The sequence below is a fragment of the Typopeltis vanoorti genome, chromosome 25 (genome assembly GCF_054136105.1).
Source record: "Typopeltis vanoorti isolate ZY-2024b chromosome 25, IOZ_Tvanoo_1.0, whole genome shotgun sequence".
Classification (NCBI taxonomy): domain Eukaryota; kingdom Metazoa; phylum Arthropoda; class Arachnida; order Uropygi; family Thelyphonidae; genus Typopeltis; species Typopeltis vanoorti.
Genome location: NC_143573.1, coordinates 34399120 through 34420879, shown reverse-complemented (window position 1 = coordinate 34420879; position 21760 = coordinate 34399120). Strand labels below are relative to the sequence as shown.

Below are 21760 nucleotides of genomic sequence, written 5' to 3'. Positions count from 1 at the left end.
TGGAGACGAAAATTTATTATTTTTTAAATTCATGTTTTCTATTAAAGTAACTGTGTGTGTGTGTGTGTGTGAGAGAGAGAGAGAGAGAGAGAGAGAGAGAGAGAGATAAACAATTACATTGTAATGGCTTAGGTAGGCAGTCTGAAAGCTAGTTTAACGTCGACCAATTTTGTACTGTTTGCAAACGCTGATGATGCAAAACTGCGTCAGACTACGCACCCCTCCCCCTCTATTCCTATTAGATGAAAATCCTGTCGGGCAACGCTTAATAAAAGATCGGGCCCTATCTTTTGCTGAACTGGCAGTTATCTGTCGAAGTGATCAACGCTGCAAAATACAAGCGCTAGTTCTTTGCAATGTTTCAAAATGAACCAATCGGACGCATTTGCTTGATTGTTTTAGTTTCTGGAAAATTAGAGAAAAGTGTCAGCAAATCACTGATGTGCAGTAATGGTGTGCAAGACCTTTTGTAATCCTGTTTGACTTTGTGGCAGAGAAGGAGTTGGGAAAGGCAAAGTCAGCACCAAAACTAGAAATGAAATTTGTAGTGGTCAGCGAAAGGTCAAGATATATGAAAAGAAAAATAGTGCGAGGAATATTCCACATTTAAGAAAGTCCGATTAATAACATGCTCTAAACAGCAAAAGAATAAAACAAACTAGTCATCCACATCCAAAAAAAAAATAGAAAAAAAACCAAATAAAAAATAAAGCGATATAACTCATAAGATCCTTTCTGTTATACTCAATCAAAATCATCTTGAAGCACCAACAACAAATTTTCTTTGAATTTTTTTCATGGCATTGATATAAGTGAGAAAACTCCTGTATGCCAACGAAATTTGGATTGGCGATTGAAAATTAAGGTGGAAGTTTCGAAGTAATTTAATAGCGAACTATTTAATGGAATTCTGTACTATTTAAAAGAAGATCAAAGCAAGAATAATAAAGAAGAGAGACAGTTCCTTTTTCTGAAAAATATATTGACGAGTTTATATACGTTAGAAAGTATTTGGAAATATTTGAATGTCCAAAAGAAAAATTCTCCGTTCTCACCCGAGACTATCTAATTCATAAATCGTGTTGAAAAGTACTCAAAACAATAATAAAAAAAGAATGCCACAGAAAAATGATAAAACATTCGAATGAGGTATTTATGGTCCGGTGATAAATACGACTGCTTACAGCAAAATGAATTGCAGTATAGGATTGCCTAAATTGGTAATGTTTAAATCTACCAATGTTTTACTAATTATCTGAAGAGCCAAAGGCTTTAATTCGGCGACATGAACTTATTTAAGTTAAGGGATATTACATCCCATATTGTTTCTTAGCCGAATAAGAAACTCAAAGAGTTTCATGCCGAGTATAGAAACTATATAACATCCGGCGATTTCAAGCGTAAGCAAATCCCTGGATAGTGCAACACCTGACCCATTTGGTAGTGCAAATCGGAGATTGCTATTTGAACAGGTAAAACAGCGACTTCATCATGTACTACTTTTCGAATTTTGAATTCTAAAGTAAATTTATTTCTAGAAATTACTTCATGAAATGTTTTTTGATGAATTTTTTAATGCACCAACACAATAATTAAATCTCATGTTGCACTGTACGCGATATTTCATTTGCTCATTGAATTTATTGGAGTTGGAGATAGCCTCTATACCACTAGACCATCAGAAGAAGGACGATTATAGGTTCAATTATATAATGATTAGAAGAATTTTTAGGCCTTTTTTTTCAGTCGATTTCCAGGTCGTCGATCTTTGGCATAAGGAAGTAGGTTTTCTTCCAGGAAACTATGGATTTTAATCCCCACAACTCGAAAAATCGACTGTAGAACTGCATATACCTGTTAAAAATTTAGGACCACCAGGCGGCAGCATCTCTTTTGTACCATCTTCCTTGATATCTATGAAATCACCAGATGACCTTGCACTCATTTATCAGTTTACTCATTTATGAAGCACATTTTGACTTTATTTAGTGAAAATGTGCTTCAATTTCCAAGATTAGCCACACTCGATGATTTGTTACACTCATAAGTTATCCCATTCGTATGAGTATTTATACTAAAAGATCTTACAAGTTTTAGTAATCTTACCGAAAAAGCTCATTTGGGAGAAGACTCATTTTGACTAAATAAAGCTTACTTTTCTATTTTGAAAAAGGAATTTATTTATTCCCATAATTTTGTCATATTTTATAAATAAATTCCTCTAAACGACTTTAAATCTGTCTTATATAAAAGTATGGACTAAGAATTAAAAAAAAAAAAATCCTGGAACTCGAAATGTAGAACTTTTTCGGTCATCTCAGATCTCCAATACCAGTCAACAAAAATAATCGCTCTTCTAAACATATTTGATTAAAACAACTTATTAATACCAAAGCACAGCGGAATTGGAATCCATGGCTTTCAGGGAAGATGCTATTTGCTTGGACAATCGAACCGAGATTTCCGATATCAAAAAGCTTTAGATTCTTTATTAATGCTACAATTATCATGTTTTTCTTGGGAATGAACACTGTGATATTATGATCTAAACATAATAAAAATAATAAGTTAAGAATGGTAGTAGGTTTACAACTTTCCACTAAAGCTAATACGGCTAAAACGTTATATTTCATTTAGTTGAAAATATCGGGAAAGCATGATTATTTTGAAAGTATTACACTGTCTTAGAACAGTCAACTTGAAAAATTTTAGCGAGAAAAAGAACGTGAGACTTGTACGAGGTGTTCCATTTATTTGGCAGGAAAATGAAAAATATTTAGATTCTGTCAGGCAATGTTTATTTATTAAGAATTTTCTTTACTAAACTACTTATTGGAAACGCAGTCTGTAGGATAAAGATTTAATTAATTTATTTATTTATTCGTGTGGGGGTGTAGCCTGTGTAGCTCAGTGGATGTGGCGTTTGCATACCACAGCGCTTGGCCGCACGAAGGAAGACTTGGTTTCGAGTCTAGTCGGCGACTAGAGGAAATATTTCTAAGCCGTTTTTCGACCGGTTCCCGAGTTAGTCGATCTCTGGCACGGGCAAGCGGGTTTTTTCCTCCCGGAAACTCGGGTTTTTCGTCCCGTAAACTCAAGAAAATCGACCGTAAAACCCACATTATTTCAGACATTAAATATATTGTGTTAGGGACCACGAGATGGCGGCACATTTGAGCCGTCTCTCTTCACTGTGTACCGCTTAATTAGTGATAGCCTTGGGCCATCTATCTCTGATTGGTACCAGTGGAGATTGAACTGCCCACTCAGTCTCCAGAAAGTTAGATAGGGCTAAATGGCCTCGCCTACTCCCTATACGGGAATAAAAAGGCGTTAGCTGATTTGATTTTTCGTGTAGGGTTTCTCCCCCCCCCCCGTTCCTCGACCACCCCTTAGTATTGGTTGAGCCCTCCTAATGAGGATTAAGTACTATATCCTATGACTGTTATCTGTATGTTCACGGCGCCGGTTTGCGGGAGGAAAAACCCCGGATAAACTGGGGGGGGGGAACACTGCTGCCCATGCCCGGCTAACTTGGCTATGGCTGAGGAAAATCCTTAAGTTCCTCACGTCGTCGACGGGAATCGAACCCAGGTTGCGAAGCGCACAGCCACTAGGCTAACCGCGCAGACCCATCGTTATTACACAATCATCTTTATTATTCATCTGAGTGTGTTTGGGGGGGGGGAGTTCATGGCATTTCGTTTCAATTTATATCCAATAAACAAGAGAGAGAAGAAGCAAAATTTAATCAAGTATTAACAAGAACCACCTTCTGCTTTTTATGGTTTCTATAAAATTTTCACTGCTCCTAAACGTAAATTTATTCTCGTGTTACAAAGATGATGTGGGATTAATTCTAGCGTTGTAGTTACCTGATAAAGTGCACTCTCTAGCGTGTGTGTGTTAGGAATCCATCAATTGGTTTGGAAAATAACCTGTTCAAACGTATTGGAAATTATCTAGAAAAAGTGTATTTCGCAATATCATCTTTAAATGGCCACGTCGATTATTATTATAATCGAAACTGATGACGTTTTGGGGCTTATGTACTGTCCGTGACAAGTTTTATTTATCTCAGATATCATTTTGTATGGTTTTTCGAATTGTTTCGTTCAATTTTACCACAAAAAGGAGTCCTGAAAAGATTTGAAATGACTTGCCGAATTTGAATGGAAATATTAAATGCCAACTTAAAATTTAAATTGTCAAGAGCCCCCTATGTTCTGTGCGTAAATAGAGGCAGACAAAAACGAATCCCGTATGTCCCTACACATTCGAAAACCCCACATAAACACGCTTGTCATTAATAATACGCTCCGGGCTTTGATCCTTGCAAAACGTCTCGCATTGCTTGGAGCCATCCGCAAGTTGACTTTTATTTCACATAGAATGGGAGGACAGCGATGTAATCTTGAACCTGGCAGCGAATCACGGAAGTATAAATTCTTGTTATTGCAACGTAAGATTCTCAGTCAGAAATTTCTTTGCTGGCGACATGTACCTTACTTCGACATGCGAACAAAAGGACCGAACACTTCGCCGCAATGAAGGGTTAAAGTTTAGTAAATACTACGTGCAGAAGGAGTTGGAGGGTGGGGGGGGGATGTCAACGTGTCAGATCTGTGATCCGTGCGCTGAAGGGTGCAAACACATCTTTGGAGCTTAGCTACTGGGTTCGTAAGAGCAACGAAGGAGAAAATTTAAATAAAAGACACGCTCGCCATGTTATAATTGAGGGTGTCACCAAGCAAGGTTTCTCAGTGACAACTAGTTATCCCTCCTTAGGTGGTTGCTAGGCAACCGATTCTTCCGTTTGGCATTTAATCCTTTAGAAACTTGGGGATAAAGAGAAATGGTTGAAAATAGACGTTTCTATTGTGAACTCCAATTAAACAGGATTTAATATAATTTTGTTAATTCGAACAAAAGGATCGAACATTCCTCCTTTTACTAATATTAGTAAGAATTATTTATTTTCTATTTTAGTGGCAGAATCAGAAAAATATCTCGAATTACCCCCAAGACGTTTCTCTGTAAGGTATTATCTTGGCCACTTTTGATCTCACAATCTTTTCGCACTCATCACCCACTTCTCCAGAGAGAGCCCTATTGGCACATTTTTCTCTTTCCGCGCATGCGCAGAAGGATTTCCTCTGCAAAGATTTAAGAGCCGAGAGACGAGTGGGTTCGTATAAAAGTACCAGCAAGTACGTATAAAAGTAGATGGCGAATAAAATTTTAAAAAATCAAGGGAGAGCAAAACAGTCCTGAATTTCGCGATGTCACTTCAGCAGTTAAAAGGAGTAGCCGTGCTACAATGTAGGAAAATAGGACAAATAAATTTTATTCAGTCAGAGTCTGGTTTATTGTTAAGGTTTATGCACTGAGGGTATCTTCGGTGATATCACATCGCACAATAAATATCGATGTCCCACCCCATTCCCGTAAGTCGTATCCTCGGTTGCTACAGGAACCTAAAAGTTCCCACATCTGCTTTAGATATGCCAGTTAAATATAAATAGTCGAGATTGCATTCTATCGCCTTGTTTCTAAGGCATCCTTCGCGTGCAGCCAGTGTCCGTTTTCTTGCGTTGCTTAGTTACAAAGTCATTTCCATCTTCGGTTCTGTAGCTAAGCTGTATCGACCCGGAGATACAACTGGATGGTTGGACAAATAATTGGAAAACGGTGACGAACAAATCGTTCTCTTCTTTCTAATCCTTTACGAACTAATTTTAATTAATAAGAATTCATTTACTTAAAGGAGAATTTTGCAAGGATTAATAGAAAGTGTCGTTTCTGTGAAATGTCTGAATACAGAACGCTGATAATTGAAGTTAATGCGAAGGAGAAAGATAAATTGGAAGAATTGAATATTTAATGAATTCTTCTTAGCAAAATTCTACTTGTCTGATAGACGTAGAAAGAAAACGAACAAAAATTAATGGTTAAAAAACACTGCACGTCATAAATTTAGAACCGTAGATTTTACATCAGAGAGCATTCATTTTTCTACTGATTCATCAAGAGAAGATGGATATGAAGTTTACTATTCTGTTTGTAATTCTATCTACTTTCATGCAAATAGAAAATAGGGCATCTTATGCATCAATTATGGATTTGATGATTTCTCATTTACGTACTTTGTTTTTCATTGGTTGAATATTGTATTTCGTTTGATCAATTTCTAACAATAAAAGCAGACGACAGTTTAACTGTACAAGTTTAGAAAAAGACAAGCCAGATTCTAATGAGCATATTGTAGTAGCTGTCTCTAAATGTTGATAATAGTAAAAAAGCTGTTAACTGTATAGGTACGTTCTAAATGGATTCTTTCCTAACTCATGGTCCAATATGAAGGTTTCATGGATTAAATGAAAAGTTCAGTTTTCGAAATTTCGTTCATAAAATAGGAAACGAAACTTTGGATCGAACAGGGAAATAACGTTTCTATCACTGGTTAAATCATTGCATAAACTATGAATTAGAATAGGCTTCCCAACTGAATATTTTATGAATATTGTTACTGCTTACAGTGAAATGCAATCAATTATTTAACTCCTTGTAGGTGAGCAATATTTCACTGTCACTTTGAATTTCATTTGGGCTAATGAGTTAAAGAACGTGTGACTTTGTAGAGAATAATATATTACGCCACTTCTCTTTACGTGGTGGTGGTAGTGGCCAAAGAAACTCTGTTGGCCACTACCACCAAAAAAACATCCATTTTTGTATATGACAGGAAAAGAATCGATTGGTAATTAGGAATTAATTATCGAAAAGTCAGAATAGTACTGAAGAACGTGCAGAAAATGATTAGACAAACTGTTGAAGAACAATTATTTTTTTATAATTATTTATTGACGTAACAATGCTTATTTTTATTGTATATTATCAGCAGAATTAGATTCTTCGGGTGTACTGTGTTTTGCATTTAGTGAAATTGTTTGCGAAAAAAAAATCCGGAGAGCCCGGAGGATATTTCGAAAATAATGCTAATTTAAGAATCTTTGCGCCGATAAATGCTTTTATATCTTCGATAAAAATCTGATAACTCAAAATATTACATTCAAGTGTTGGAAAGAAGGGATTTGGACTGGGAAAAAAATGAGATTTTTCGTTCGTTTAAAGTTTACGCCAGCAAAACCGATGCATGCACGATCATTCAGAATTCTCTACCACCGACGAACAAACAACCCACAAATATTTGTGGGCAACGTCTGGCTTGCCACGTGAATGTATCAAGATTAATGACACCAATTTTACGGTCCTGACAAAAAAGTCTTTTTCTGCAGTGCACGTTTTTCGGATAGACACTGGATTATGGACATAACTCGGGTCCCTTCTGGGAGACAAATTGTTTCTTTTACAGCATCTTCAGTGACGTATTTTCTAATATTTTTGTGTAGAATGTTTCGGACTATGAGTTTTTTTTTTTTTTTTTTTTTGTCTCGATAGCCTCTTGTCACTGGGATCTCTATAATCCATAAAGTAGGCAGGAAATAAAAAAAAAAGAAATAGCGCTGTTGTTTTCATGATAGGTGGCCAAGTCATTATTTGATGAAAGAAATAGAAGAAATATATTAAATATATATTTTTTTTAGATTTCAAGAGACGCAAAGATTTTTCCGTTTTATTATATATATATATTTTATTATTCATTTTCGATTTTCTATTGTCAGGAGTTGGCCATAATAAATTTCGTATAACAAAGGCTTGGCGTAACAAAGAAACACTAAATATTATTTGGTCTATTTTCTTAGTATCTCTAGGCTTCATTGTCGTCACTAAATAAACGTGATATTTACCATTGTAGGATAGTTTTCAATTAACTGTAATAGTAGGTGGGTGGTTTAACGATAACTTACAGCATTGGATTAAGCTGCATTGCGCCCTGGGACATGTGTGATAAAGATCGAATGCCAAATCTCTTAAAAACAAACAGGACACTCTTTGACTGTGGACATGTTCACCTCTTTAAAGGTATGCAGATAAATACTAGTTTGTCTGCTATCCACAGTCTATGGATTAGAAATTTATACAATGGTTGGGGTTGTTTAGCTACAGTTGTTTTCTCATTTCCCATCATTTTAGGGTCAGTTGCATAATGTGATTATTAGCAAGATGAGATAATCATACAATCAATGAATTCCTAAGAGAATTAGATCTTCAGTACGCTTAGTGAGTGGAAATAGTGTCCGCTTCATACCTCCCCTCTGCTGTCTGATAAATGCAAACAAACTTAGACTTTGCAATGAAGTAACACATCTGTTTTATTCAACAAACCAAACTGTTTTATTTTATGGAGATTTTTATCTTTGTTTTCATTCCATTTTAGTGGTTTTTTTTTGTCCTAAAGGATGTTCCCAAATAGCTAGGATATAACGAGAGGCTTAATTATCATATATTTTACTGTGTACAGTAAGGCTAGAGTTCAATAAAGTTCAAGAAATTAATTCTAAATAATTCCAAGTAATATTTTCTAAGAAAATTCTCTGCTTGATTCTGTTAAGCTTTAAGATACATCCATAGTCAAACGTAGTTTATTAAAAATTATTCTAAGCATGCGATTATTGTTTACTCATCTTTCGTGAAATTTTACTTCACCAAAACCATCAAACATATTTCAACATAATGATGCTAAAAGCAGATTACATTTCGAGATATTTCTTGATTAATTATATCGTATTAAAAAGCCTTTTTATATCTATAAAAAGATGGTTTTCTGGTAATCCTAAGATGGAGACACTTAGGTTTTTTGTTTTTTGTGTTTTTCGTTTGCCCTTAAGATGTTCTTGGCAAATTTATTTCTAAGAGATACTGAAATTGCAAATTTTAAGTGCAAAAATATTACAAATGTTCATTTAAATAACAGAAAACATAAAATAATAAAATAACAAATAATAAAATTGCCTGTACAGTAAACACTGCTTTTTGCTAATTAGCTGAACTAGTTATAAAATGAAGAAAGATAGCAGAATTAGGAAAAAGAGAAAGACCATTGGTCTAACTTCATTACACGTTTTAGTTCAAAGCATTCATACCACTACGCTGAATTTATAATTTTGCAAAGCGTATAAACACATATATTAAAATATAATATTCGTATTAAGATGTGAATGTTATATTTTAATTAGTGATGAGCTAATATTAAAGCCAAATATTCTTTGTCATTTAACAGTGCATGCCATCTTTCTGGGATAGCGTCAACAACAATACACAAATAAAAACCATCAACACAGTACATGTGTAAACAATGGCATACCAATCAACAAATACACATTTTCCAATCACGTAACAGTTGGAAACTTACCAACTTAACTACGCCAAGATTAAACGGTAGGATGAATGATCTTCAGAGACAGGCCGGAAACCACCATCACTAAGACAAGCAGGAAGTGAAAATAATGACAGAAAGGTAACAGTGCTTCCAGCATCCTAAGAGATTGGGATCGTTGTCATGTCAACTGTTATCCCAGAAGCAGTTTCTGACCCCGCCAACACTTGTGGCCCGTTTACCTACAATTGATTCAATGACAGCGCCACCATCCTCTCTCGCTAACATCATTGGCTGTTCCGGGCAACAGAATTAAAGCACTGTTCGCGCGCGCACACGCGGACGTATGGTGCGTCGCCCGCACCGGATACTTGAAAGGTAAGCCTGGCGTGCAGAGAACAGCGGAGCTGTCGGCCCGACACTGGCCTACTTGGGTTATCCTTGTGCTTCTTCTTCGTGTAACTGTGTGTGTTCTTGTGTTCCGTGCCATCCGAGGAGAGTATATGCGTGTGTGGGATGGCTATGCTGAGGAGGAAACCGGGCAATAACATGGGAGGTCCCTGGGACAAACTGATGCAGAGATTTTACCAGCATCAGTCTATCGAAAGGGATAGAGAGAGGCAGCAGCAGCAAGCATCACAAAATAGCAGCACGCCGAACAAAGTAGAGAACAGGTAGGAGCTTGTCTGTCACTTTATTAGCAACTGACAGTCTATCCCCCTTTCTCGTGTGTGGTTTCGCTACGGAGACATGTTTCCTTGTCTGACAGTATGGCTATTCATTACACACACACACACACACACACATGATAAGAAAATACGTTGTTAGTGAACGTATCGTTTTCATACAGAACTCACGATACAAACTCATCCTTTTCCACATCATTTTGACATTGTTTAAGCAATGGACCGAACAAAAATATTCCATTTAAACAACAAACTTCACATGTCAGCTATGATGCAATATTAGCATTTGCTTATATTATATTTCACGTTCTAGGTTGTTTGCTTTCTTAACGATAATTAATAGTAACCATATTTTTAACTTTACTTTTTTCACCCCATCGTTGCAATGCGTACTCTAAGTTAGCTTAGTTAATCCTGCACAATATACAAGATTTGTTATTGCTTATCTGTATACTAGGAGCACAGATCATTAAGAAGGAATATTTCAAATGTTTTATCAAAATTTAAAAAAATAATTTATATTATAAAGTGGTAAAAGAAATATTACTTTTAAAAAACTAATTTATATATATTTCTTTTTCAAAAAATCAGAAAAATTACTAAATAGTGGATACACACCTGTTGATGTTAAGTAAATGTCCAGATGATATATATATATAATAAGATGACCTTATACATTCTAGCAATTCATATGAGTATATGTGAATATAACTTTGCTTTAATTTTGTATTCCCTTATTATTAGAAAATACTCTGGATTAGTATTATATTATATTATTTGGTTTATGCTACGAACTTATAGCTTATTCATATTTGGTTTAGGTTACCAACTTATACTTATTTATACTGTAGACATTGCTGAAGTACTTAAGCATTTTAACGACAAAACAATAAGTAAAAATAATATTTTAAAATGTTAATTCTATGTAGGAAAGCGTAAATTTTTTTTCTAAGACAAAAATTTAATTTAAAAAAAAAATTTGATATTCTATAATTCCTTTATTTTTTATGAAATAATTGAATCGATTTAAGTAAGAGAAGATGTCGAGAGTTTCTAAATTTATGAATCTCATGAAATGTCGAATACTTTTTTTCTCCAAAATTTTTTAAACTTTTTTTCACTTATTATTCAGAAAGTCCTTAAATTGCAGTTCAGTTTTATTGATATTATTTCATGGTTCTAATAAACCGTAAAGTACGAAGGAAATTTAAAAGTGTAAACAGAAATTGAAATAACTGATGTCAGTGAACCTACGTTAGCAGTCACGCGTAGACGGAGGTCAAGTACGGAACATGAAATGTAGTACAGAATGTAGGTCACGAACTATTAGGTAAGGAAAACGCTCCTTAACCTGCGTTACAAAGAAACCGTTTTTGAGCAAGATCCCCCTACTCCCACTAATCTAGTTCATTTCCCTTTCAACTGTTTAGATGGATCTTAGGTTTTTTTTTTATAATTAATTAATAAATTATAAATAATTATAATGTAACTAATTCAGCCATTAATTCACTCTTTGTAAAGCTATAGAAAAGGCTTGTTTCTTGCATACAGGACTGTATTATTCTGAATGGAAGTGTCAGTTAGTCAATGCAAATAGTACTTGGAAAATACGAGAGTTAAGGAAAAAGCAGCACAACATCGCTTTAAGTTACCAATTCTGACACTCCGAACTGTATATGTGTTTTTTGTGGCTCGTATATATGTGAGCACAGCCGTAATTTGCATTCATAGTATTGCAGGACAACATTTACGACGGGTATGGTGTTTAGGTGACTATTCAGTGATAAAAAAACATGTTCACAAAACTAGAACAACGCTCGTGGAGAAGAATGCCATCCAATCGGAGAAAAAAGAGATGACACAGGACTGCAAAAACCCATGAAAGAAGAAGGTAATACCAATTTATTTATGTTGACTTCTGAATGATAGAAGAAGGAAATTTGTTTATCTACCATAATTTTGTTTCCTGTTTAAAAGGTTTATCATTAATTCTCTGTATATTTTCATTCGATACAAAGTTTGGCTTAAGGTTCAACTTCGTAAATTATCAAAATTTTGAAATCGATGACGTTACACTTTCCACATGGAACGAATCTGCACTTTGTTTAGAATAAATAGCGGGGCATATTGGCAGGGAGATTACCAAAGCAAGCCTTACAAACCATTAGAGAAAGAAAACCAGGACGTCCTCCTAAGAGATTCAAAGATGACTTCTAAGGTCGGAACAGGCCACTTTAGGCCTAAATCCTTGACAGGCATGATAATGATGATGGCAGCATTGTTATTATTGTAATGTTTGCTCATCTTTTATAGTATACAGATCTTTTTGAATTGCAAACGGCCAATAAAAGCCAGTAGGAGATTCGTGTTTATTTAGTATTGGTATTTTTTTAGAATCAGCTAACTATTGTTTAAGGTATTCTTAGCTTCAGACATTTTAAATATTTAAAAATAGGCATTTATATAGGAATTCACATTTGAAATGACTTCCTGGACGTATAGGTCCGGTAAAACCATATTCGTCTGTTATAAAAATAATTGTTTCTAGTATTGAGAAACTGTAATGAGTATATCTGTATAGCAGTCTGTATGTATATATCATTACGCTCTAGCATACGAAGATTATGGTGTTTAGGTGACGGTAGACTGACTATTCAGTGGTAAAGAACATGTTCACAAAACTAGAACAACGCTCGTGGAGAAGAATGCGATCCCATTGGAAAAAAAGAGATGAGAGATTATTTTTGATACATGCGCCACACATGCAGGTTTAGGTATAATCCATAGGATTCGTTTAATCCACTATAATGTATAGCTGAAAGTAGTATATTGTATTTATACACATAAATTAAAGATCTAATAAAAAGTAAATAACATTCTGCTAGCGGAAATATTCGAATTAGTTATGATGATAAAGCATTTTTCTTTAAAAGAAATAGAACACCTACATTAAACAAAATTGTATATCAATTACGACACAAAATTACTTTAACTTGATATCTCTATTGCATACACTTTGTTTCATGATACAATCACATTTATAAGAGACAAACGTTTATTGCAAAACAATTTAGTCCTTATAAGGACTGGCTTAAAGGGGCGAAACAAGAATACTTTTCATATTCCCTGTTATCTGTAGAGGACAGTGTAGGATAAGGTGTTATTGAGCAATTAAAGCTCTGATCATGGCAGGAGGGTAACAGCAATAGCCAAGCCTCAGTTAGAACTTCATTGGCTACAGCATTGCCATCCATTACATTCCCAATCCATTTAGTTCTTAAGTTCTTAAAAGAACTGGGAGATGGACTGAGTCCTTGACTCTTTATCCCGTCATCTGAATGAAGAAAATCTCTGTAGATGGGGTGTTATTGAGCTAAAAGCTCTGGTGATGGCTGGGTAACGGCAATAGCCGAGCCTCAGTTAAAACTTCATTGGCTGCAGCATTGCCATTCGTTACCCTGGAAGTCCTAGAAAGGACTCTACAGTCCCAATCCATTTAGTATCGAATAGATGAGATCAAGCGGGGGATTTTAGGATTTACTCTGCTAAACATTGGTTCTCAGTATTAGTTGAAGTAAAATTTCTAATTTAATAGTTAATTATATTTATTCTAAAATATAAAAAAAATTAACATAATATTTTGTGAAATTATACAATAAATAAAATATTTATAAATTTAAAATAATTGATTTAAATTAGAATATCTTAATACACCATTTTATTTTTAGATTAATTAGAATAGACTATCTCATCTATTCGATACCAATCCATTTATCTCAGGAGTGGCAATCCAATCCAATACCAATCCATTTAGGATTTGAAAGTAGGAAGAGATATTTCGAAAAAAAGTCCTTTTTAGGACTTCCAGGGTAACAAATGGCAATGCTGTAGCCAATGAAGTTTTAACTGAGGCTCGGCTATTGCTGTTACCCAGCCATGACTAGAGCTTTTTAGCTCAATAACACTCCATCCACACAGATTTACTTCATTCAGATGACGGGATAAAGAGTCAAGGACTCAGTCCATCGCCCAGTTCTTATAAGAACCAATCCATTTAGGGGGATCAATCGACCGTGAGATGCGGTGATTGATTCATTCAATCTAATACCCTTGGAGAGTAAGGGATGGCAATGCTATAGCCAATGAAGTTCTGAGGCTCGGCTATTGCTGTTACCCTCCTGCCATGATCAGAGCCTTAATTGCTCAATAATACCTTATCCCTACACTGTCCTCTACAGATAACGGGGAAGATGAAAAGCATTCTTGCTTCGCCCCTTTAAGCCAGTCCTTATAAGGACCAATCCATTTAGTTCTTAAAAGAACTGGGTGATGGACTGAGTCCTTGACTCTTTATCCCGTCATCTGAATGAAGAAAATCTGTGTGGATGGAGTGTTATTGAGCTAAAAAGCTCTAGTCATGGCTGGGTGGCGGCAATAACAGAGCCTCAGTTAAAACTTCATTGGCTACAGTATTGCCATTTATTACCCTGGAAGTCCTAAAAAGGACTTTTTCTCTATCTCCTTCTTACCATATCGCATCCACCAATCCATTTAGTCCTTATAAGGACTGGCTTAAAGGGGCGAAGCAATAATGCTTTTCATCTTCCCCGTTATCTGTAGAGAGCAGTGTAGGGATAAGGTGTTATTGAGCTATTAAAGCTCTGATCATGGCTGGAGGGTAACAGCAATAGCCGAGCCTCAGTCAGAACTTCATTGGGTACAGCAATGCTATCCATTACCCTCCAAGGGTATTGGATCATCCATTTAGTCCTTATAAGGACTGGCTTAAAGGGGCGAAGCAAGAATGCTTTTCATCTTCCCCGTTATCTGTAGAGGACAGTGTATGGATAAGGTGTTATTGAGCTATTAAAGCTCTGATCATGGCAGGAGGGTAACAGCAATAGCCGAGCCTCAGAACTTCATTGGCTATAGCATTGCCATCCCTTACTCTCCAAGGGTATTGGATTGAATGAATCAATCACCGCATCTCACGGTCGATTGATCCCCCTAAATGGATTGGTATCGAATAGATGAGATAGTCTATTCTAATTAATCTAAAAATAAAATGGTGTATTAAGATATTCTAATTTAAATCAGTTATTTTAAATTTATAAATATTTTATTTATTGTATAATTTCACAAAATATTATATTAATTTTTTTTATATTTTAGAATAAATATAATTAACTATTAAATTAGAAATTTTACTTCAACTAATACTGAGAACTGAAAGTAAAGTTTAGCAGAGTAAATCCTAAAATCCCCCGCTTGATATATGACTATGGTTAATTGTCAATATCTTCAGTTGGAGATATTGGTAGGGATGTGAATCAAACCGACGAAATAAAATCTTTTAAATGATAAGATGCAATTCCAGGTTTTCTTAAATTATTAGGCAGTTGGATCGAATAGTTGGATAGAAGCATTATACGAAGGTTTAGTTTTCTGCTATAGAATAATATTAGTCAACTCTAGTATATTATATGAAGGTTATTCCAAGAATTTCTGTATACGCATGCGTAGCCAGTGGAATGATGGGACAGTTTTCTTTACTTGATTGTTTGTATCAAATTATTTGATACAATCAATTCAGTTTTAAAATGAGTACTCAGATTTTATTTTTCCTTTTCTAAACTTTTGAAATATAAAGAAAATGATATTTTTTTCTATTTTTGAACAATATATTCAGTAAAGAAAACGTTTAAAAAACATATGGATTAAAACGAATATAAAAATAGAGTGGTTGGAGGTCAGTGTTAAGGGATTTTACTAATTGGACCTTTTAGCTTGAATTCTGTCGGGAGATAACACTACAGGTTAAACTGGTAAATTTTTAGGTGCACATGATCATCGGATCGGATATCAGATTTGTAATATTCTCATGAAATTGTATTTTTATGTTCCAATTTTATGAAGAAAATTTTCTCCTAACTTTCAAATAACGTTTCTAAGGATGATTTTTTCATCTATTTCTGCCACATGACTTTATTTTCTTCATCACCCATCGTTCTCATTTTCTGACGGATGCTGGCGAAAATATTAGGAGAGAAAAACTGTGTTTGTAATATTTAGGCTGAGCTCATGGATTATTTATCTAGTAGCCTTGTGGTTTTAAATTTTCTCACTTACTGAGGTTCTGTAATTCACATAATAACGTCTTACCGTAATTTATAAACGAAAGAAACAGTTTTAAATTTACTAAAATCCAAATTAAGTTTGTATATTATTACATTCAATGCAGCTGTAAACCAACGTTATTTCTTAATTACTTTCCACTAAACTCTGTGTGATGTTATTACCAGACTAATCTATGGCTTTATCGGCATAAATTCCTTCTATCCCTCATAATTTAATATCCACCATTTAAAATTGGCTTTGAAATATGCTTGATCGTTATTCACACTTATTTCTTCGTACAACATCGCTTCATGCATCGGGGAAAAAAATCTAATTTTTTATTCATCGATCCAGTCTGTCTTTTTTGATTTTTTTCCCTCATAAAGAATTTTATTTTATTTTTCTTCTTCCTTCCATTCCTTTCCTTGATAAATCATTTTATCACATTACAGCGACATTGAATATTATCATCGAAAAATTTTTTTTTCTTTCTTTCCCCCGAGGTCTAGTTGTGAGAATATTTGCTGATTTGCATTCAGTTGTGCGGTTTATTGACTTTACGTGGTCCGTTTGGTCTTTCCAACTCCCCGTAGTGATAAAGGTCATATGTGATGCAGTTTTTATCCCCCGAACACATTAATGTCATTCCATATAATGTTCCAGATGGTTCCAATTGGCCCTCATAGCGATGACTGTTAATGGTATACGACGGTGTTTCAACACTTTGGATAGATAGACATCATCTTGTCTGAGTTTGGTTAAGATTATTTTCTTTAGTGTTTGGCTGTTCGGTAGAGGAATTTATTTTGGTTCTAAGATGAAGTGAAAATACCATTAAAAGTGAACGAAAAAGTCGCGTATTTGATCGCTACCTTTTTTTTTTATGTGTTTGGTCTGAAAATATTTGTGCTGAGTATTTGGAAGGTTAATACAAGTCTGTACACGTCATAAATATACTGCTATGGGCTGACACTAACGCTATACCTCTTAGAAAACATTCTTTCTTGTTGAGCACCCTCTACGCTCCCCCAAAGAGAGTAAAAGAGATTAAAGTAAAAAAAAGTAAGAGGAGACTGAAAAGGACCATATGGTTAGCTAATAGGAAAAATGATAAAAAAGGGATGTAGACAGATGATACCGCAGAGATAAAAAAAAAAAAGATATAAAGATGGTCAAGTCGGTATATATCGAACAGCTAATAGAATAAAAGAAGTGGATGAAGATGGAATCAATAATTGATAGAGAAAAAACGTTTTCATATATATCAAAAAGGATTTGTCTGTCTAGACGAGATTTGAGTGTGATGTTTTTAATTTAGACCCTGGGAGATTAATAATTACCATAGAATTACGATATTACATTAAACTATGTTTTATAAATCAGAATAAAAAATAATTAAGAACGTTATTTGAGACGTATTCACTATTTGAGACTTGTTATTTATTTTTTCTCGCCCACTATCCTTCGTATACACAGGCCTGAAAAATTCGAGTTATAAGAAGTTGTCTGGAAACTATTAGCTGTTTCTTATTTTATTTATTTATTTTTTTTGACCGCTGATTTCAAATATCTCTTTCATTTTTCTCTATCACGTAAGGATTTTTCACAAAATGGATCTCAATATTACATAGTATATTACATAGTAAAATAGCTTTAAAACTCATTATATTAAGTAAAATAACAGTGTTTAACATTTTTGGAATGAAAGTATTGGAACATTTTTTTAAAATTAAAGTAATTAAAGATTAATCTTTAGTACATACTTTATATTTCGTTGTGGTGTCTTTTTATTTTTCCTTCAAAGCTTCTTTTTGAATTTTTTATGTGAAATTCTTTTCCCGAGTCGTCTCTGTGCAACATCCAGCAATAGTCCGCCATCATGTTGACATTCCACCTGCCCTGATACCTTCATTCCATCTCCTTGTTGTCTTGGTGGACTCGCTCTCCTTGCTCTTCGCTGAAAGTTCCCAGTTTCTAGGAAAGTAGCCTAAATGAGAGTTGAGAAAGTGGACTTCGAAGCTCATCCCAAATCCTTGAATTTCTGTAGCATGTCTTCCACAATCATTTTATAGTTGGGGTCCTTGTGATTTCCTAAAAATTTGGTCACCACCTTTATCAAAGCTTTCCACGCTTCTTTTTCAACAGTTGCCATTTGTTTCTTCAGACAGTTTATCCTTCATAAGTTTCCTGATGTCCGGATCGATAAAATTACCTTCTTTCAATTTTGCTGTACGTAATCCCGGAAATGTTTCACAGATGTAATTAAAATACTCTCCATCCTTCGACAAAGCCTTGACAAATTGCTTCACCAATTCCAGCTACATGTGAAGCTGGGGTAAAAGGATTTTTTCCCGACCAACCAAAGTTTCGTGTAACACATTTTTACTTCCATCTTCTAATGTGACTCTTTCTGGCCATTCTTTCTTGATCCAATGTTGCTCTCGATCTCGGCTATCCCACTCGCACAAAAAAGCACGGGTATTTGGTGTATCCTCTTTTGTTGTCCCCAAATCATAGATATGACTTTAAGATCACCGCAAACTGTCCATCCATGATCACTGTACTTAAGTTTGCTGAGAGTGAAGGCTAAAGTTTCGTATCGTTCTTTCAAATGCACGGAATGTGCTACTGGTACTGAAACATACTTATTGTAATTATGGAGAAGCACTCCAAATACTACTAAAAACGGTAAAATTAGAAATTAGGTAAAATTGGTGGGTGATGGAATTTTTTTTTACTATTTTTTTCTGAACTCGGCACCTAAAAATCTATAAGAATCAATTATTACTTCTCAGACAACTTTTCCATCGCAGGTCTATGTAATTCGTGTTATTGTACTTTCTCAGGGCTCTTTTTTACATCAGTACAAAAAACAAAGACAGAAAGTATCATAATAAACACGAGCTTTGTAATCGCCTCTTTGTATCGTGAAATCTTCCATTAAAGCCATTGAATCTAGAGCTGTTTTTATTGACATTTGTACTGTGGATATATTTTTGTTTTTTTCCATTAATATGATATAATTTAGGGAAGAAATTATTTAAAAATATTAATAGTTTTAATTTGTTTTTAAAATTGAGAAACAAAAATCTTTCTGCTAGCAATTTTTGAACTCAAAACTTGTTTAAAAGTGAAGATCGCCATCCATTAGCATGCATACCTTTCCACCTCATTCGTGTTAGGGTTAACATTTCTTATATCGTTTACATACGATAGAATATCACATAAATCACAGTTGAATTTCAGATGACTAATATTTCTGTTATTACGTTAGTTGCTAAAGAACTCTATCGAGTAGGAAGACTTTGGAAATGTGCGAGTTTGGCAAATCTTATATATACCTTTTGTTTCGTTTAATTTTGATTCTTCACATTTTCTCATTGAAACCAAAACTGGAAATATTCAATTAAAAATTAATAAATATTCCAAATCCCAACTTTTATTAAATTTCATCGACACGGAGCAGAGTTACAGAGTTATTGTAATATATAATTTCAGTATATGATTCCATGAAAAAAAAACTGGAATTTATTAATATTTTCTTTATAAAAATATTTAAATATTAAATCTAAAAAAATATTTTATAGCATTTTTAAAAGAACTTCGATATCGACAAGCAAAACGAATCAATTATTTACACACCTAAAAATATTCTAAATAAATGTATTATATAAAAATATTAAAACGTTCCATTGCGTTATACTTTATGTGTATAATTCTTAATCGTGTGAATCCTATGAAATCGTTAGTAAGAGAAGAATTTACGAGTGCTACCATCTCATACTCTCATACGATTGACTTAAATACGGGACTGACATGAGCCATAACATAATATTATAAATGTAAATGTAATTGTTGCTCTATCAGGAAGTGAAGTGCAACAATTTTTTTTCTTCTGGCACATGTTACACTGGCTTCGCGTGCGGTGTCAGAGACTTTCAAGATTACTTTCCCAATCCTCCAAGCAGGAAGTGAAAAAGTTGACACTTTTCCAACGTCCTAAAAACTTAATCCTACTCAACGTATCAATGCACGGGAATTGCGTTTAGGTACAATATTTTGGATAGCTTAAAGGTTTTCTTAGTTTAATGTTTTTCGTCTAGAAAGGAGGCAAAAAGATTCAGCTAATAGGAAAAAATGTGATTTCGAAGAGGTGTAATTTTGTTTTCTTTATCGTGACCTCAAACAACAAAAGTTGGAAATATGTGTGCGTTATTATGGCGGTGTGCCGTTTTTTGTATTTGTTAAAAAAGTGTTTATTATTTTTAACATAATTTGTAACCAAACATGGAACATTTTTCCAAGCCATTTCAGGCCCCCAATAAGTAGGACGATGGGCATATACCGACCGATGACATTAATCTCCAATCTAAAGACACTCACAAACATTGATGGCGGGATTTAAACTGGCCTGTTGGTTAGAGAGCTGTGACGCTAACAACCCTGTCATCCAGGCCGACAAATTATAATTTCAGTGAATTGTATTGTGATTTTAATTGCTTATATCGATTTTAATTATTTCAGTTTTCATCAAATTTTAATTTTAAACCTAAAATTTTTAGCTATATTTTTTATGATCTTACTACAGTAGCGAACAAATTAATCCAAACAAGTCGAATTTTCGTCAAGTTTTTGGTTTGTTTCAGCTGTGGTTTTAGTTCACTTTGGTTGAGTGCTGCGTGTTTTAACGATGTTTATCAATAGTGTTGTACGTTTTTAATAGTGTGAACAAGTTAACATTCGTAGTGTTCTATTCATTTTGTGTAGCTATAAAATGGATACATCTCCAAGAAAGCGTTCAAAAACATGTACTCTTTCTCAGCACACATCCATGACTCAAAAACAAATTGCCAATGAGCGCAGTGTTGGTAGCTAATGGGAGTCATGTATCTGACATGACAGTCCTTCGAAAATTGTTGGCAGCAGAGAGGACTGTCCACAGATTCAAAAAATAAACAACTGTTGACGAAAGCTATGAAGAAAGAGGCTCCAGTGGGCAATAATAATTGATAATAAAATTATATTAATAATTAATATAATTACTTCATAAAGTAATTAGGAAGTAATTAATAGGTCCTCCTATATGATACTGTTGTAATAAAATGAATTATACCATTACCGTTCTATTTCAAAGAGCTATTATTATGTTCTTATATTTATCTTTATTTTTTTCCGGATTCCTTTGTAAATAACATTTAAGTATCCTTCCCTCTTTGTTCTTAGTGATATTTTTCTTCTCCACATTAATACTACCAAAACACATTTTAGCGATAAAATAACCATAAATAACTAACATAACAGGATCAATTTTCTGGTAGTTTTACGTTCAAGCAACAAACAATTGAAATTTCGCAAATCTCTTTTTTTTTTCTCATGTGTATTATTTAATCATCCTATGTGACATACTTAGCAATGTATAGAACTGAATAAAACTGCCACATATACACTTTTTTCCTAGTAGAATAATAATCTAAAATTACTTTGGAGAAAATAAATCATTGAACTTAATCAAACGAGGTTATACAAGTTTTTATTTTAAGCATTGCAAATGACTAGGATTTCTCGGTAGTGGCAGAATGTAAACATTTCTTACATACCCAGATAAGGTCGTTTAGTGTGGTATAAGATCGGGAAACTCTTTTAAGGTTAAGGAATTGGTACTTTTCTGGAGGAAAAA

At 34.2% G+C, this 21760-nt stretch overlaps 1 protein-coding gene and 1 long non-coding RNA gene across 4 annotated transcripts in view; one reads left to right on the top strand and one right to left on the bottom strand.

Annotated features, from left to right (window-relative positions):
• Positions 1-21760, bottom strand: part of LOC150092645 (uncharacterized) — a 405687-nt gene that overhangs the window by 63270 nt on the left and 320657 nt on the right. The window contains exon 1 of one of the 2 annotated variants that reach the window (XR_016550502.1): positions 9317-9438. The exons of the other annotated variant lie outside the window; for it this stretch is intronic. This is a non-coding gene — a long non-coding RNA (uncharacterized LOC150092645). Of the gene's footprint in view, positions 1-9316; positions 9439-21760 lie in introns of those variants that run through there. 2 annotated transcript variants of the gene reach the window in all.
• LOC150092644 (potassium voltage-gated channel protein Shaker-like) overlaps positions 9228-21760 on the top strand; it is a 709278-nt gene continuing 696745 nt past the window's right edge. Inside the window, exon 1 of one of the 2 annotated variants that reach the window (XR_016550500.1) lies at positions 9228-9954. Coding sequence is in view for 1 of the 2 variants with exons in the window: in XM_090414379.1 (XP_090270505.1) it covers positions 9797-9954 (158 nt within the window). In the remaining variant the exon portion in view is untranslated. The remainder of the gene's footprint in view (positions 9955-21760) is intronic. The other variant, XM_090414379.1, reaches the window with a different exon arrangement.